The sequence below is a fragment of the Callorhinchus milii genome, unplaced genomic scaffold (genome assembly GCF_018977255.1).
Source record: "Callorhinchus milii isolate IMCB2004 unplaced genomic scaffold, IMCB_Cmil_1.0 Scaffold2, whole genome shotgun sequence".
Classification (NCBI taxonomy): Eukaryota; Metazoa; Chordata; class Chondrichthyes; order Chimaeriformes; family Callorhinchidae; genus Callorhinchus; species Callorhinchus milii.
Genome location: NW_024704743.1, coordinates 120,317,382 through 120,336,033, shown reverse-complemented (window position 1 = coordinate 120,336,033; position 18,652 = coordinate 120,317,382). Strand labels below are relative to the sequence as shown.

General features: G+C 43.6%; 1 protein-coding gene across 1 annotated transcript in view; it reads right to left on the bottom strand.

Moving 5' to 3' along the window:
• Nucleotides 1–15,287, bottom strand: part of LOC103179697 (NIPA-like protein 2) — a 30,658-nt gene extending 15,371 nt beyond the window's left edge. Inside the window, exons 1-3 of the mRNA XM_007895082.2 lie at nucleotides 14,965–15,287; nucleotides 6,995–7,063; nucleotides 3,311–3,482 (exon numbers count right to left, since the gene is read on the bottom strand). Coding sequence (XP_007893273.2) covers nucleotides 3,311–3,482; nucleotides 6,995–7,063; nucleotides 14,965–15,036 — 313 coding nt within the window. The 5' untranslated portion in view covers nucleotides 15,037–15,287. The remainder of the gene's footprint in view (nucleotides 1–3,310; nucleotides 3,483–6,994; nucleotides 7,064–14,964) is intronic.
• Between the last annotated feature and the right edge of the window lie 3,365 nt (nucleotides 15,288–18,652).

Below are 18,652 nucleotides of genomic sequence, written 5' to 3'. Positions count from 1 at the left end.
CTGCCAGTTTATTTTGGCCGGTGGGGGTTTAGTAACCTTTAGTAACTGTGGAGTCCTGTAGCTCAGTGATTAGAACACAAGCGAGAGACATGGGTTTGATTCCCAGCGGGGCGAAATGTTGGGCAAGTTTCCTTACTCCACACGCCTCTGTTTACCTAGCAGTAAGTAGGAACCTGGTTGTTAGTCGATTGGCCGATGGCTTTTCTGGTGGCAATAATTCCTTTTAAAAAAAATTGTTCGCTCAATCCACAACTGTGCGCAATTGGCTGCCATGTTTCGCCACAAAATTTACAGTCAAGTCACTTTGTAGTATATTCTGTGAAGCGCTTTGAGACGTCTTGAAGACGTGCTAAGGTGCTATATCAAAATGCAAGAATTATTATAACCTTAATACAATGCAAGTCCTGCATTGACTATCCAGTATTACTACAGCTTCCTGTCTTGTTAGCTGGGTGTCAGTCTGGCTCAGTTAATAGGTCCTAAGTTATGGGTTCAAGCTTCACATCAACACCCCAGTGCAGCGCAGGGTGTGAGGGGAGCGTGATGGAGGGGGTTGGCATTTTTGGAGGTGCCGTGCTTTGGTATGAGACATTAAACTGCTGTCTACCTGTACAGGTGGATGTTAAAGGTCCTGGGGCACCACTCAAAAAAAGAAGGGAGTTTGACCCAAAGTCTTGGCCAAATCAATCCACCAGGTAAAATTGGTCATTCACTTTAGTATGTTTGTAGGACACGTTCTCTTGATGTGAAAGGCGCTTGTACCAAATGCAAGAATTATTATTGTTGTCGTTATTGTTGCTGGGCTGCTTACCCGAAAAGGCGAGTGAGTAACATTGACACCCGAATGGGGAAAAAAGGGGCGAGGGAAAATAACTGAACAAAATGCTGGCCAATTCGCTGCGCTTAAAAACCTGTGCTTTCTCTTTACAAAGTCATTTTGGTCACCGTGGCAACCACTGCGGGAAAGCACGCCTCAACGTCGTCTGAGAACCAGTTATTGAGTGAAAACCTAATCCCTCTCATTTCAGACAATTATTTGATCCGTGCCTTTAAAAAGATATAAAATATATCTAATTCTAGGGTGGGGTGAGGTGGGTTTGAGGGAATAAAAGTGGCTTTGTTTCTATTTCATGAAAACACAGTGATTAACCACTCCGCCCCCTCCCACCCCACCCCCACCCGACTGTGTTCGCTGTTTACATATTCTTGTCTTTCAAAAAAGAGCATTTATAATAATAATAATCCTTGCATTTGATACAGCACCTTATCACGCCTTCGAGACGTCTCAAAGCGATTCACAGAATATACTGTAAAGTGAATTGACTGTGTATTTTGTGGGCAAAATCCATTTGCTTATCAGTTGCAGTCACTCCAAATGTGACTGATCCAGTTGGGTGGGTTGCGTTGAGGTTGTTAAATATACTTCAAATAACTATGAGTCAGTGCTTCATAAACACAGTAGCGTGTGGCTCTAATGGATGAATTTATCTGATAAACGTTCTCCGTATCACAAATTGCAGTTCGTCTTGCTTGTTTTCTATTTAATTAGCATTTACAACAACAACAACTTGCATTTATATAGCGCCCTTCACGCTGGGTAGCGTGTCGGAGTGCTTAGTAATGGCCGAGTCCAATAGCGAGCCGAGGGGAGGGAGGTGACCGTAAGCACGGTCGAAGAGGAAGGTCTTCAGTCATGATGTAAAAGAGGGAATTAGGGAGCAAGGTGGAGGAATTGAAGGAGAGAGTTCCAAAGCTTCATGACGTCATGGCTCAAATTGTATCCGTCGATTCAGTGAGTAAAGCAAACCAGATATTGGGATGTATCAAAAGATCAATAGCAAGCTGAAATAGTGGGGTAAACCTGCCACTGTATAAGTCATTGGTGAGACCATACTTAGAGTGCTGTGTACAGCTCTGGTCACCGCAGTACAAAAAGGATATGGGAGAAATTGAGAAAATACAGAGGAGGGCAACCAAAATGATTGAGGGAATGGAGGGACTGGACTATGAGGAGCGACTAAGTAAATTGGGCATGTTCATGCAGGAAAAGAAAAGATTGAGAGGTGACGTGATTGCTGTCTTTAAGATTCTAAAGTGACAAAATAATATAGATCATGACAGGTTGTTTCAACTTGTCCAGAATAGTGGAACCGAGGACACTGCCTGCGATTGAAGGTGGGAAATTCAGAACAAATCTATGCGAACACTATTTCAGTGAGCGAATAGTGAATCTGTGGAACAGGCTCCCTGGGGAGACGGTTGAAGAAGAAGTGTTGATTCTTTCAAACACAGATTAGATAGTTTTCTTTTAGGAAATAACATTGTGGGATATTGTACATAGGTAGTTTGGGACATCTGTGCGTGAGACCGCCAGGAAGGTGGAAGGCGAACTAAATGGACCTTGGTCTTTTTTCATCTAGCATTTCTTGTGTTCTTATGTTCTTATGATGGTGAAGGGAGGTGCAGGAAGTCAGAGTCAGCCAAGCAGAAAATGTATATTTTTAAACTTTATGTTCCTTTTTCTCTCTCTCCCCCATTCCATCTCTCTCTCTCTCTCTCTCTCTCTCTCTCTCTTTCTTCCCATGTTACTCCCAAAGGAACTGGTTGAGGCTTGGAGAGCTTTCTTCATCCAAACTGATCTAATGATCATATCAGATGGATCTTGTAAAGACAAGATATAGGTTTTGAAGGAGAACTGAGAGTGAACAATCATTTAATGTTGTTATCTGCCTTATTTAACACTAAATCATGACTCTTTGTGGGACACTGCTGTGTGCAACCAGATGCCGCATTTTGCCCACAAAATACACAGTCAATCCATTTTACAGTAAATTCTGTGAAGCGCTTTGAGATGTGATAATAATAATCCTTGCATTTGATATTGCACTTTATCACATCTTTGAGACATCTCAAAGTGCTTTACAGAATATACTGTAAAGTGAATTCACTGTACATTCTGTGGGCAGCCAATTGCATACAGCAGTGTCCCACAAACAGTTGTGGATTGAAGTGACCAATTCATTATTATTTTTTTCAAGGAATTATTACCCCCGAAAAAGCGATCCGCCAATTGACTAACAACCGGGTTCCTACTGACTGCTGGATAAACAGAGGCATATGGAATAAGGAAACTTTCCCAACATTTCGCCCTGGCGGGAATCAAACCCAGGTCTCTTGCTTGCTAGGCGAGTGCTCTAACCACTGTGATAAGGCTCTGTATCAAATGCAAGGATTATTATATTATTATTTAATGGAGATTTAACTTGCCAGCTTTCAATTTCCCCACAAGAGGTTACAGATCAGACCTTACCGATAATGGAGATACATCCTAGTGGAGCGACCAGAGATGCTGGAGCAAAGCCATAGGCTACAAAGTTTCCTATTTCGCCTATTCCCATTACGACGATTCCACACCACCAAAGTTTGCTTTTGTAAAAGGGAATCGAGTCTTCTCGGCCTGACAGCAGTATGTGTGACTGTTTCTGCGGCAGAGAGCACAAGTTTGAGCATCACTATCATCAAAGCACACAAACATCCACAAAACATAGTTAGAGAATACAAATAACGATTCTTGTATTTGATCGCGTCTTTGAGACGTCTCAGAGCGCTTCATAGGATTTTACTGGGAAGTGACTGTGTGTTTTGTAGGCAAAGGTGGAAGCCAAGTTGAGCACAGCAAAGTCGCACAAACAGCCATTTTATCAGTGAGATTATTGGCCAGGCGATGCGAGAGAAAGTCCCTTCTCTTTTCAAGTAACGCCACTGGATCTTTAACGTCCACTTGAATAGACATATGGGGCCTTGGTTTAATGTCTCATCTGAAGGATGACACCTCTGACAATGCAGAACCCCCCCCCCCCCCCCCATACTGTATTGGAGCGTCAGCTGAGAGATCAGTGGATTATCTGAATTCAAAGAGATTCCACTTTGGATACCTTGCTTATATTTGCAATGATTCACCACTGGGTAAACTTTGTCTCTCTGCCGCATGGCAGTGCACACAATCCAGCTTTATTCATTCCTATTTATTTAGCCCTGATTAAAGTAAGAGCTAACAGGTCTAGGGACGTTTTATTTATTTAAAGTAATCACAGTTTTGAAACACCCGCAAAGGCTTCTATCTCACAGAACTTAGGATAAGATTACATCTGAATGCATAATTGCCAAGTTAAACACGATACGAGTTGAAACTATGACACCCAAAATTTCTCAGGGTCTTCACCTTGAGAGTCCTGGCCAATAATCCCTCGAATAAATGTGGTCAATCAATCCGTGGCTAGTGCAAATGGGCTGCCGTGTTTGCCTGCAAAATACACAGTCAGTTCTAATATTATTTAATAGGGATTTAACTTGCTAGCTTTCAATTGCTAGCTTTACACCTCAAAGACGTGATAAGATGCTATGTCAAATCATAGAATCTTACAGTGCAGAAGGAGGCCATTCGGCCCATCTGGCTCTTTGAAAGAGCTTTCCAATTAGTCCCACTCCTCTGCTCTTCCTCATAGCCTTGCAAATGTTTTCTTTTCAAGTAAATATCCAATTCCCTTTTGAAACTTATCGTTGAATCTGCTTTTGCCACCCTTTAAATCCAATTCTCTTTTAAAAAAAATGCAAGGATTAATATTTAAATGCTCGTGGTTCTTAACCTTTAGATCGTGAGTTTAAAATTCAAGATTTGGGGGAAAAGTCAGCGTTTAGGAAACGTCTTAAATTCCATACGCAGCGAGTATATTGATTTCACGTTTAAGTGACAGTGCATTTCAATAGCCGCTTACAGTGGGCGTGATTGACTATGAAAACAATCAGGTTAGAAAAACAAGTCGGGGTGGTACAGACACAATGGGCCAAAAGTTCCCCTTCTTCAATCCCTCTGCCTTGCCCCCTCGTTCCCCATCATCAGCCTAGACTATATCGCACTTCAGTGTGCAACGCTTTTATTTAAGATGTCCTCCTGATCTGAAAGAGGTTATATCATAGGTAAGGATTATTATTACTATTATGCATGATAGAATCATAGAATTTTACAGCATAGAAGGAGACCATTCGGTCCATCGTGCCTCTGCCGGCTCTTTGAAAGAGCTGCCAACTAATCCCACTCCCCCGCTTTTATCCCGTATACCTGCAAATTTTTCCTTTTCAAGTACCTATCTAATTTCCTTTGAAATTTCTATTTATTATCGAATCTGTTCCTACCACCTTTTCAGGCAGTACATTCCAGACCATCACAACTCTCTGGGTAAAAAAAATCTCCTTGTCTCAACCTCTGGCTCTTTTACCAATTATCCTAAATCTGTGTCCTCTGGTTACCGTCCCACCCGCCAGAGCAAACAGTTTATCCCTATCTATTTATCAAAAACCCTCATAATTTTGAACACCTCTATGATTGAGGGGAATAGAACTGGTAGTAGTTTGCTACCAGGAAAGCTGGTGGAAAATAGGGTTCGAACTGCCTGCAGAGAAACTTGTACCCATTTGTCTTTTAGCCCAAAGTAAATTCGATTAGAAAAAATTGCATTGCAATTAATTTCTCTGACGAATACAAGGCATCACCAAATCTACCACACCCAGAAAAGGAAAGACAATTCATAAACTGTTTTGGATTACCTCCAATAGAAGCATAGAAACACATAAGCTTACTTCCCACCCACACACTGACTCATGTCCAGCACGAGTCTTATTACGGCCCCGAATTCCAGCAGCTTTTCGGGCTGAATGCTTAATGATTTACTAGTTTAATGGGAGAACAAGAAAAGGTTTATCGGGCAATCCGTCCACAGATCAGGTGTAATCTGTGATACACTCCATCCCACTTAATAATAATAATCCTTGCATCTGATATAGCACCTTATCACGTCGTTGAGACGTCTCAAACACATGCGAGAGAGGGTGAGACCTTACGCAAATTTCCTTACTCCACATGCCTCTAGCAGTAAGGAGGAACCTGGTTATTAGTCGATTGGCGGATCGCTTTTCAGGGGTAATAATCCCTCCAAAAAAAATGAATTTGGTCACTCAATCCACGATTGTTTGTGAGACACTGCAGTGCACAATTGACTGCTACATTTTGTCTACAAAAATACACAGTCTTTACAATATACAATCGCTTTGAGACATCTCGAAGATGTGATAAGGCGCTGTATCAAATGCAAGGATTATTATTATTAATAAACTGTGGTGTAATAGACTCCATCTCACTTATTTAATCACTGGGACTAATATTTTTCCAAGCAGACAATGTATGATACAAGGAGATACAGGGAGCTCCTGATACTGATTTAACTCTTCTTGTTTCCGGTGTCAGATTGAATAACTCCTGCTGACGCAAGGCCCCAAAAACCATCGTGGGGGTACAACAACAACAACTTGCATTTATATAGCGCCCTTCACGCAGGGTAGCGTCCCGGAGCGCTTCACAGTGGTGGAGTCTGACAACGAGCCAAGGGGCGTGGGAGGTGATCATAGAGATGCTGAGACGTGAAAGGATTTGTGTCTGAAGGTGAGGAACTTGAAATCGATGGAAGAGGGGAAGAATCGCTGGCTCAAAACTTTGCCACAAACTCTACCTCCCCGATTTAAGCTGAAGTCACACACACTAAACAGAGAAGGAAAGCTTCTCGGATAGTCAAATAACAATAATTATAATAACCCTATCACATCATTGAAACGCCTCAAAGCGCTTCACAGAATATATGGTGAAGTGAATTGACGGCATATTTTGTGGATGAAACGCGGCAGCCAATTGCGCACAGTAGTGTCCCACAAACAGTCGTGGATTGAGTGATTATTTTATCTATTGATTGATCAATTATTATTCCCAGAAAGCGATCCGCTAACTGACGAACAACTGGATTCCTACTTACTGCTCGGTAACTAGAGATATGTGGAGTAAGGACACGTAATTCTTTTTGAAGGGATTATAATCCCTCAATCAACTAACAACCAGGTTCCTAAATAAGCACTGAATGAACTAAAGTGCAGAGAATGTTACTGTTACCTGAATAGTTAGTGAAATACTGATAAGGATGTTTCCAGTTATCGCCAAAATTGTGCCGATCATTTGAGCCTAGGGTTGGAGGAAATAAAACAGACACTGCAGTGAGAGACACATACGTGTAAACATCAGCAAAAACATCATGTCATTGAAGATCACCTCCCAGCACAGTCAGCTCAGTAATATGTGTAAGAAAACACACACATACACACATGCACACCCACACACTCGGGGCGCAAACGCACACATACGCATACACACACGCATGAACACACACACACAGGATCTCACATATATGAAAATGCACACGTACACTCACACAGATGCACACACACACGCATGGACACACATATACGCAGGATCGAGCATATAGACATGCACACATGCACACGCACCCTCACACACATGCATACACGCACACGCACGCACACACGCATTTGTGGGCATGCACACACGCACATGCGCAAGCACACACATGTACACATGCGCGCGTGGGCACACACATACTCTCGCACACACGTACACGCGCATACAGGCGTATGTGGGCATACACGCACACACACGCACACCGCACAGACCTTTGCTCAAGGGAATCAGCAGAAGAGAAAATTGAATTGAAGATCATTAAAACGAGCGGTAAATTCGAAAAAGACTGATATGAAACAATTCGATTTATTACAATTATTTAAAAGTAGCCCAATCAGAGAAACGATGATAGATGGAAGTTGTGCTATAAATGAAGCATCAGGCTCCCGTTTTTCTCAGCTCAGATCATGTAAGGTGCTGAATTCCAATGATAAGCCGCTCAGCTGAAATGACTATAATAAGAAGAACATACGAACATAAGAATTAGGAGCAGGAGTAGGCCATTCGGCCCCTCGAGCCTGCCTCGCCATTCAATAAGATCATGGCTGATCTATTCTAACTCCACCCACCCGCCTTATCCCCATATCCCTTAATCCCTTTATCCACAAGAAATCTATCAATCTCAGTCTTGAATACGTTCAAGGACTGAGCATCCACAGCCCTTTGAGGTAGAGAAGTCCATCATATTCCTTGCGCTTGATCAATTTTTTTGCTCAGCCGGGTGTCTGACACATGTGGAAACCCATCACCATGTTTAAGAGTATTGAAATCAAACTGGGATTTCCAAGCCTCCCACCTCCACATGGAAATCCCAGAGATAGATTGTTGGAATGGAATACACTCTCTCTCCCGAGAGGGATTCATCCGGCTTACCTAATTCTGCAAAGTATTAGGCTCAGGTTGGGAAGAGCCAGCGTCTGTGTTTGACGCGGCTCCAAGTCAATGATAACTATCAGCTTATGATTGTAATTATGGTCGGTGAAATAATTATAATTGGTGATTATATTACAGCCTAATTATTTTTCTCTATCATTTCGCCCACAAACTACATACACAGTCAATTCATTGGATAGTACATTCCGTGAAGTGCTTTGAGATGTCTCGAAGACGTGATAAGGCTCTATATCAAATGCAAGCATTATTATTTATTATTATGATGTCAAAGGTTCCGACAGATTTTTTTTCGATCAGTCAGGAGTCTAACGCATGCAGGAACCCATCACCGTGCTTAAGAGTATCTAATCCAAACTGAGAATTCCATGCATCCCACCTACACGGAGTAAACCCAGAGTGATTCTCACTATGTCTATTACAGGTTGGGTGCAAATAATAATAAATAATAATGATAATCATTGCATTTGTTGATTTTGGTCGTCGAAATGTCTCAAAGCGCTTCATGGATTTTACTGTGCTATGCAGTGACTGTGTATTTTGTAGGAGAGCTCGACAACCAGTTTCCGCTTCATAGAATATACTGAAAGGTGTATTTGACCTACAAAATATACAGTCAATTGACTAAATATTTTATTGGCGAATCGCGACAACCAGTGTTCCAGTGAATGACCAATTTCTAGTTTTATTTGGGGGATATATTTGGGGGATATGTAGCCAAGAAAAACTCGCTTCTCTTTTCGAATAATGTCACGGGATCTTTAATATCCACCTGAACAGGCAGACGGGACCTTGGTGTAACGTCATATCTAAGGCTTCTGTTTTTCTCTGTTTCATTTTTCCAAATTTATTTTTTGGTAATTTTCAAGTTTTATTTAAATGTCCAAAATTCCCCCCCCCCCCGGGGGCTTTTGCTTAGTACAATGAGAAGATTCGCACATTTATGGCAATGTAGTAGATATCCTGCCCTGTGTTGGTCTGTGAGCCCGGACTCGAACCCACAATGTTCTGACTCAGAGACGAGAATGCTACCACCTGAGGCTACCTAATCGCAGTGTTCTTGAAACCATCCGCTCCAGGTATCAGGAACACGGCCTCTGCCATTATTTTTACCCCATTGTTGCCGGGAAAACATATTCTACTGATTTTGCACTTGAAATATTCACTTCTGATGCTCACACAACAATGCATTCCCTTCTCCTGTCTGACTCGGTTTCCTGGAAACACCCAGGTCTTAACAAACACGGCAAAGAAATCAAACAACTCCACCCACACTTAACCTTTGCAAATATAACTTCTTCACGGAAAGGATTACTTGTTAAAAGGATACGTTTGATACACACCTTGTAAACAAATGGAAGATTGAAGAAATTGGCTACAGTAGGAAAAAGTTGACAAGAGGGTTTCACATGTAGCATGTTTGATCTCATCTTTTCAGGATCACCCCCCATACCCCCCCCCCCACTCCACCACCAACACTTGTATTTATAAAGCACCTTTTAGTGTCTCGGAGCGCATAACAATGAGTCCTGTAGCTTAGTGGTTAGAGCACTCGCCTCACAAGTGAGAGCACTCACGTTCGATTCCTGAGTTGGGTGAAACCTTAGGCAAGTTTCCTTACTCCACACGCCTTTGCTTACCTAGCAGTAAGTAGGAACCCAGTTGGTACTCGATTGGTGGATCACTTTCTGGGAGTAATAATCCCTTAAAAAAATAATAATTTGGTCACTCACTCCACGACTGTTTGTGGGACACTGCTGAGCACAATTGGCTGCCCCCTTTCACCCACAAAATACACAGTCACTAGACTTTACAATATATATCTGTGAAGCGCTTTTGGACATCTCAACAACATGATAAAGCCCTATATCAAATGCGAGGATTATTATTATTATTATTATTATCTACTTTGGATGCGAGTCACTCTGATCAAGAACAATTTATGGTGCCCTTGAAATGTACAGGACAAGTGCATCATAAAACTATTTTTATGCAAAGACCAGTCTGTTCAGAACTCTGAATGCTTACGCTGGCTGTTTAGCTCTACTTTGTCTTGAGTAAATGCGGTGCAGTCAACTGACTGTGGTGTGAAGCCTCATACCATCTGGAGGCTGTGAGTGAATGATTGGAGTCAGATTGCCTTAAGTTATTACTTTGACTTTCAATTTGCAGTCAGGTCTCTGTGAGGAGCGTACAGCATGGTCTGCCCCTGAGCTCTGTCTTTTGATATGTTCCATTAACTTGCTTCCTTTTATTAATAATAATAACATTCCTTGAATTTGATATAGCGCCTTAACACGTCATTGAGACGTCTCAAAGCGCTTGACAGAATATACTGTAAAGTGGATTGACTGTATATTTTGTGGGCAAAACACGGCGGCCAATTGCACACAGCCGTGTCCCACAAACATTGCGATGTGAGTGCTCTAACCACTGAGCTGCAGGACTCCACTGAATTAAATGCAAGGTTTATTATTATTATTATTATTATTATTATTATCTTTACTTTAACAGTTCAGTGTTGTAAGACGATACCCCACATAATGAGTGCTTACATATGACTGCAAGTTGTTGTTGTTCAAATCCAACATTGGGACTTAAGCTCATTGTCCAAACTGACAGTACTGGAGTTCTGCATTGTCACCGGTGCTGTCTTCCAGATGAAAGAAGCATGTCTGACTCCCTGTTCAGGTGACTGTTAAACACTGTTGAAACACCTAATAGCTCCACAGATGACTGGGAAATCTATAAGCCAAATAGGACACATTCTTGGAAAATAAGGATATTCAGGTATATAGAAAAAATTCAAATTAGAGAGAGTCCCAATGGATCTAATAGTGCAGCAGGCTCAATGGGACAAATTGCTTTCCCCTGTTCCATGGTCCAATGTTCTGATACCCCCATCACACCAGTTCTTGCCAGGCTCCACTGGCTCCCTATCACCGAACGGATCGATTTGAACATTCTCACACTCGTCTTCAAATTCCTTCACACCCTGGCATCTCCCTACCTTCCAACCTGCTTACTCCACCAACCCACAACCCGCTGCCTCCGCTCGACTGGCTCCGGCCTCCTGCTTGTCCCTTGTGCCCTCCGTTCCACCATTGGTGGCTGGGCTTTGAGCCACTACGCTCTGAAACTCTGGAGCACTCTCCCTCTATCCCATCATCTTGCCCCCTCCTTCCCCATCTTCAGGTCACGCCTGAAGATCTTCCTCTTCCCCCCCAGCTCGGAGGTGTGCTCTGTCACTGTCAAGCGCTCTGAGACGCTGCCCTGCATGAGGGGTTCTATAGAAATGCAAATGTTGTTGTTGTTGTTAAAGGCACTTTTGAGCCGAAGACCTACCGAAAATTCCAGGAAGAAACGTCCAGTTATTTTTTGTTACCTTGTTGTGTCTTGCACCAGTGACATTGTTCGTATGAAATTTGTTTGCTGGCTTTGAGTGTCTTGGGAGGATTTACTGTGTGCTCTGACTTGTGCTCAGTGTTGTTTGACAAGGGATTGTTTGTACTGGATAAGGTCAGTCAGACTTCCCTTTGGGCTGGCTGTTTGAGGAGTGTTTGTGTTTCTGTGAATAAAATTTGTTCCGGGTCTCTGGGTGTGTAATCACCTGAACTTTCCATGTCTGTCAGGAGATGTTTCACGTCAACAGTTATGTGAATCTTTGCTGCATTTGCTTCAACTTTACATATAAAAAAAATACATTTAGTATAATGCCTTTCATGTCAGGAAGACCTCTAAAAGCGCTTCACGGGATATATACTCTAAAGTGTAATCTCTGTGTGTTTGGTGGGCGAATGTGGCAATTAATTTGCATACAGCAATGGCCCACAAACAGCCGTGAAAGGAATGATTGTTTTCATATCTGGAGATTGTTGGCAAGGACACAGCAAGAAACTCCCTTCTCTTTTCAAATATCAGCATGAAAACTTGGACAAGTTTCGTTACTCCACACACCTCTGTTTACCTAGAAGTAAGTAGGATCCCGTTGTTAGTCAACTGGTAGATCGCTTTCCGGATTTAATAAGCCCTTTAAAACACTAAGTAATAATTTGGTCACTAAATCCAGGATGTCTCAACAATGTGATAAGGGGCTATATCAAATGCAAGGATTATTATTATTATCATCATCTTTAATGTCCACCTGAACATATTTGATGGCTTGTGTTGTGTATTTTCTGTTTGTTGTGAGGAGGTTTGATGTCTTTAGAGATTGTGCTGTTAATGGTTTATTGATTGGTCTCAAATGCATGTTGCTATGGCCCTGCCAGCTTCAAGAACATTAACAACCATTGTTTATCGGTGACACCAATCGTGACCAATTCACTGCCTCTAAATACTTCACGATACATTAGAATACATTAGAATATACAGCACAGAAACAGCCCTTCAGTCCAACTGGTCTATGCCGGTGCCTCCTCCTGCCCTTCCCCAACTAAGCCTAATTTCGCTTCCATTTTTCCAATAATGCCACGGGATTTTTTAACGTCGACCTGAACAAGATCTAATCCAAAAATACACTCGCCTTGTAAGTGATTGGAATTGGGTTTGATTCCCGGGCGGGGAGAAACCTTAGGCAAGTTTCTTATTCCTCATGCCTCTGTTTACTGAGCAGTAAGTAGGAACCCGGTTGTTAGTCAATTGGTGGATTCCTCTCTGGGATAATAATCCCTTAAAAATAATAATAATTATGATTATTATTAAAATGACTCAGAGGGAGAGGGAGTGCTACCAATTGAGCCAGGGCTGACAAGACACTATTATGCCCGACGAGCTTTAAAAAAAACTTTCAATATTTTTTCACCGTTTTCTTTCATGGCTCAGCAACTCATGCAGATCGCTGAAGTTCAACACTCTGAGACCTTCCCCACCCACCCCCTCCCCTCCCCACCCCCCACAGTAGGAACTTTGCCAGTCAGGCAACGTTTACATGAGTTTTTTTCATTTTGCGCACGAAAAAAAAACTGTTTTAAAAAATTGAAACGTCTCTCATCAGCAGGATTTTCAAGGGCAGACAAGTCACTGGGGGCTGCGCAGGAAATCCTCCTGTTAACCCTTTCAGATAGGGAGGTCCTAGCTAGACAAGCAGTGGGACATTTTCAAGACAGCGATATTGATGCCATGTTATGTGGTTTTGGCAGTACTCTGATGTACACTCTGGGGTCCCCAAGCCTTGGCTCTTGCCAACTTGCACCTAATACGTGCTCTGAGATGCTGCCCTATGTGAAGGGCATTATATAAATGCAAGTTGTTGTTTCCGGAATTAGCTAAGCAGGATGCGTTCCTGAACAACACCAACTTGCATTTATATAGCGCCCCTCATGAAGGGTAGTGTCCCAGAGCGCTTGTCAGTGGTGGAGCATGATGTTGAGCCAGGCGGAGGAGGAGAAGGAGGGGGGGAGTTGACCGTAAGCACAGTTGAATAGGAGTGTGACCTGAAGATGGGGAAAGAAGGGGCAAGGCAGAGGGATAGAGGAAGAGCATTCCAGAGTTTCGGGTGTAGTGGCTGAAAGCCCATCCACCAATGGTGCAACGGAGGGCATGAGGGACATGCAGGAGGCCAGAGCCCCTCCAGGGAGAGAGGGTGCATTCCATTCCAACAATCTATCTCTGGAATTTCCATGTGTACAACAACAACAACAAAATTACATTTGTAAAGTGTCTTTCACATCGGGAGCACGTCTCAAGGTGCTGGATAGACAGAGTTATGGACCCGAGCTGGGGTTGGGGTCGGGGAGGGTGGAGGGCAGAAGGGGATGCAGTGAGATCGAAAGAAGAGGAAGGTCTTGAGATGACTCTTGAAGGTGGTGAGGGAGAGGGTGAGGCGGAGGGAAAGCGTGATGGAGTTCCAGAGGGCGGGGGGAGAGTGGCAGAACGTCCGCCCGCCAATAGTGTGGCGAACGAGGTGGAGGATGTGAAGCAGGCCGGAGCCCACTTAGTGGAGGGAGTGAGCAGGATTCCAGGGGGTTAGGAAGTCGCAGGGACAGTGGGGAGCAAGACCATGGAGGGCTCTGAAGGTGAGAACCAGGGTCTTGAACTGTATCCTCTGAGTGATGGGAAGCCAGTGGAGTTGGGCGAGGATGGGGGGTGATAGGGTCACGGAGTTTGGTGCGGGAGAGGACACGGGCTGCAGAGTTCTGTGGAGGGAGGAGTTGGGGAGGCTGATAAGCAAGACATTTTCATAGTCGATGTATAGGTAGGATGCATGGAGTCTCAGTTTAGTTTGGATTCTCTTAAGCACGGTGACGGGTTTCCGCATGTGTCAGACCCCTGGCTGATCAACAGAAACAAGGAGCCTACCAAATCATTTTTCCTTCCCTTTGAAGACATTTTAAAATCCTTGCATTTGAGATAGCGCTTTTCACGTCGGGAGGACGTCCCAAAGTGCTTCGCAGAACACACTGCAAAGTATATTTGTGGGCGAACGCGGCAGCCAATTGCGCACAGCAATGTCCCACAAACAGTCGTAGATTGAAAATGACCAATTTATTATTGTTTTGGGTTTTGGAGGGATTATTATTATTATTATTTTCTTACACAGTTTCAGAAGCACTAACCTAAAATTGGTCAGTGTGTCACCCCATGGAGGGAAACATATCATCCGGCTAATACGAAGGCGAGTATTTGGGTGACTTTGGGCTACAAAAGGATTTGAACTTTCTGGCCATCCTGTGCCAGGGAGAGGTATCAGCAACTGGTGAGGGGCACTCACTCACCTGGTGGATCTGTTGGTAGGACAAGTCAGAGTGGTTGAAGCTGGCAGATGACCACGAGTTGTGACTAGCCATCACGGATCGCCTCTCTCTCTTTCTCTGTCTCAAAGCAGCAGAATTTCCTTCACTCCTTTGGGTTATGTCCCCATCACATCTCTGGGAAACAGCCAGCCACGTTCCCAAAACACACACAAACACAGACACACAAATAAAACCTCTCACAGAGGCTCACACACACAGTCAAATAAATAGCTCTCAGAGTGAGACTTCCTAATCCATTGCACACTCACTCACTCACTCACTCATTCACTGTCTGTCCTGGTGGTGCCTTTGGAGTTAAACAAAAAATGTTGGGCGTATAACTAGTTAGACTTGTGTGTGTTTGTGTGTGTGTGTGTCAGCCTATTCCACCCATGTTTTGTGTTTGTCTTTCCAGCCAACACACATTTTAACCTGAGATTGTTCCTGAAACGATTGCATCTTTTGGAATGGTTCACATTTTCTTTTATGCCACAAATTATTACTGAAATGATTGAATCGTTTTGAATGTGTTTCCTAACGTGTTTTAATGACACAAAAACGGAAAGGATGCAGCTCACCAGTGTCTGATCTAAGTCAGTGTGTGTTTTTTATATATATATATATACATTAAAATAAATAACATCATGAAAAGAGTGAGTGAAAAGCATTAGCACAAGTCTCTCGCTCTCTCCTAAAGTGGTTTTACTTTGATCGATTTTAATGTTATCATTTTCCCTTTTCTTTCTTTCAGTTTGTGTTAATGGTACAGGAATGCATCACATTCTTCTGTAGTGGGTTAGAAACGTGGGAGTAATGTGAGTTCGCTGAACAAAGTTGTTACACTTTAATGTTGCACCGAATTTTAATTCCCTCGACCTCATAGTCTCCTGTACGAAGGGAATATTTGCTTCCAAATCACCTGACACCCTCTCCCTCCCTGACACACCCTCCTTTACCTTTTTGCAAACGGTTTAGTAGTGAGAACGGTATTTTGCAGTAGGAAAGTGGAGCCTAGAGAGAGAGAGAGAGAGAGAGAGACTACTCAAGTGTCTGTCAGGGGGTAAGAAGTGGAGTCGTGTAGCGGACTGGTTAGCACAAGCGAGAGGACCTGGGTTTGATTCCCGGGCAGGATGAAACCTTGAGTAAGTTTCCTTAACCCACACACCTCTGTTTACCCAGCGTTAAGTAAGTAGGAACCCTGTTGTTAGTCAATTGGTGGATCCGGGGGTAATAATCCCTTCCAAAAAAAAATGCGGTCACTCAAACGATTGTTTGTGGGACACTGCTGTGTGTAATGGGCTTCCGTGTTTCGCCCACAAACCATACAGTCAATTCACTTTACAGTATATTTTGTGAAGCACTTTGAGACGTTTCAACAACGTGATAAGGTCGTTATATCAAATGCAAGGATTACATATATAGATATATATTAAGGAGTGTTTGTTCGTTCATTCTTTCCTTTCCTCATTTCTGGTTTGAGAGAGTCAGTCACTCCCAGCCCAGCCCATGTAGAGTGATAACATTTTTCAGTAAAGATGCAAGTATTTGGCAACGCCCCAGTTGTCCTGCGAATTTGTAAGTGTGTGTGTGTGTATTTGTGTGTGTGTGTGTTGTCTGGATGCCTGAGATTAATAATAATAATAGTGCATTTGATATAGTGCCTTATCACGTCGTTGAGAGGTCTCACAGTGCTTTCACAGAGTATATTGCAAAGTGAATTGACGGTGTAATTTGTGGGCGACGCAAAAAGAATGTTACTGGAATGATTGATCTGTTTCAATGTTTGAATTGTGGCCATGGGAAATCAAATACGGAGCCTGTTTAGCCTGTTCCACGTATTATAGAGCAGGAAAAGATATCACGGATATGTTCTCACTGAATGCTTCACCTGGGTTGCAGGGATGGACTACCCAGCTAAGTGGACTACCTATCTATTTACGTACCCACCCACCTTCCTACCTATCTACCTACTTACTTACCTACACTAACCTAAGTGCTCCAGGACTCTACTCCAAATGAAGAGCGCTATATAAATGCAAATTATTGTTATATATAGGAAATCTAGAAATTTCCAGAGTGAAGCGACTTTGGGATGTCCTCTTGATGTGAAAGGCACTGTATAAATGCAATCTGTTGTTGTGACTGATTCCTGTGATTAAAAATAATGATCCTTGCATTTGATGTCGTGCCTTCTCGTGTCTCAAAGCGCTTCACAGAATATACTGTAAAGTGAATTGAGTGTATATTTTGTGGGTGAATTGAGGACGTCCCAAGGCACTCGACAGTCAGAGTTTCGGACCCGAGCTGGGGGTTGGGACTGGGGAGGGTGGAGGGCAGGGGCTGAGTAGGGTGATCAAAAGCATGGTCGAAGAGGAGGGTCTTGAGATGGGTCTTGAAGGAGGCAAGGGAGGAGGTGAGGAGGAGGGACTATGGGATGGAGTTCCTGAGGGCGGTAGCAGAGTGGCTGAAGGCAATGGTGGGGCGGGCAAGGGGACGTGAAGCAGGCCGGAGCCCGCTGAGCAGAAGGAACGGGCAGGATGGTAGCAGGTTAGGAGGTCGCAGAGGTAGGGGAGAGCAAGACCACGGAAGGCTTTGAAGGTGAGGACAAGGATGTTGAACTGTATCCTCTGTGTGATGGGAAGCCAGTGGAGTCGGGTAAAGATGGGGGTGATAGGGTCGAGGAGCCTGGTGCGGGAGAGGACACGGGCTGCAGAATTCTGGATGATCTGCAGCCTGTGAAGGGAGGAGTTGGGGAGGCCGACAAGCAATGAGTTTGCATAGTCGAGCCTCGATGTAATGAAGACGTGAATGAGGGTCTTGCGGCCTGCGGTGTGAGACAGTGGCGGAGCCGGGCGACGTTGCAGAGGTGGGGGAAAGCAGAGCGGGTCATGGTGCGAATGTGGGGTAGGAAGGATAGTTGAGGGTCAAATAAGTCGCCCCGACAAGGGGAACCCCGACAAGGTGAATCCCCATTTTACCTGAAAATCCCAAACCTTTTCGGTGGCCAGTCTGCTACTTGGGTTATTTTGTGGGGGTTTCACCCACAAGATACACAGTCAATCCACTTAACAATGTATTCTGTGAAGTGCTTGGAGACATCTCAATGAAGTGCTACATCTAATGCAAGGATTATTATTATTATTATTATGTACAGGGTCATAGGCAAACAGGAATGGGGAAGAGTGGGAGGCCATACATCACATCCCATCCAGCCTGTTCTGCCGTTTCTAATTCTTGGTACATCTTTTATTGTGTCTACAATCTTTTATTGTTTTCACCAGGTTCCTCCATTGTGTGAGCTTCTCCTGTGCTACGAGAGTCTTAATTTGAATGAGATTTTCATGTCGCATGAACTTTCCGTCTATGGTCATCTCATCTTGTATTTTTGTGAGTGAAACGTAGCAGTCATCTCCCACAAATAGCCATGAGGTGAGCAACCAATTTCTATTTGAGGGATTGTTGGCCAGGATACCGGGAGAGGGACACTCGCTTTTTCTTGGGACTTGGAATCACATAGTCTAAACTAATCCTCCAAGTCAGTGTATTGTTGGAGGTGCCGTCCTTCGGATGAGACTTTAAATTGAGTCCCGTCTGCCTGTTCAGGTAGATGTTAAAGATCCCAGGGCACTATTCAAAAAGAGAAGGGAGTTTCTCCCCACAATCCCCCAAA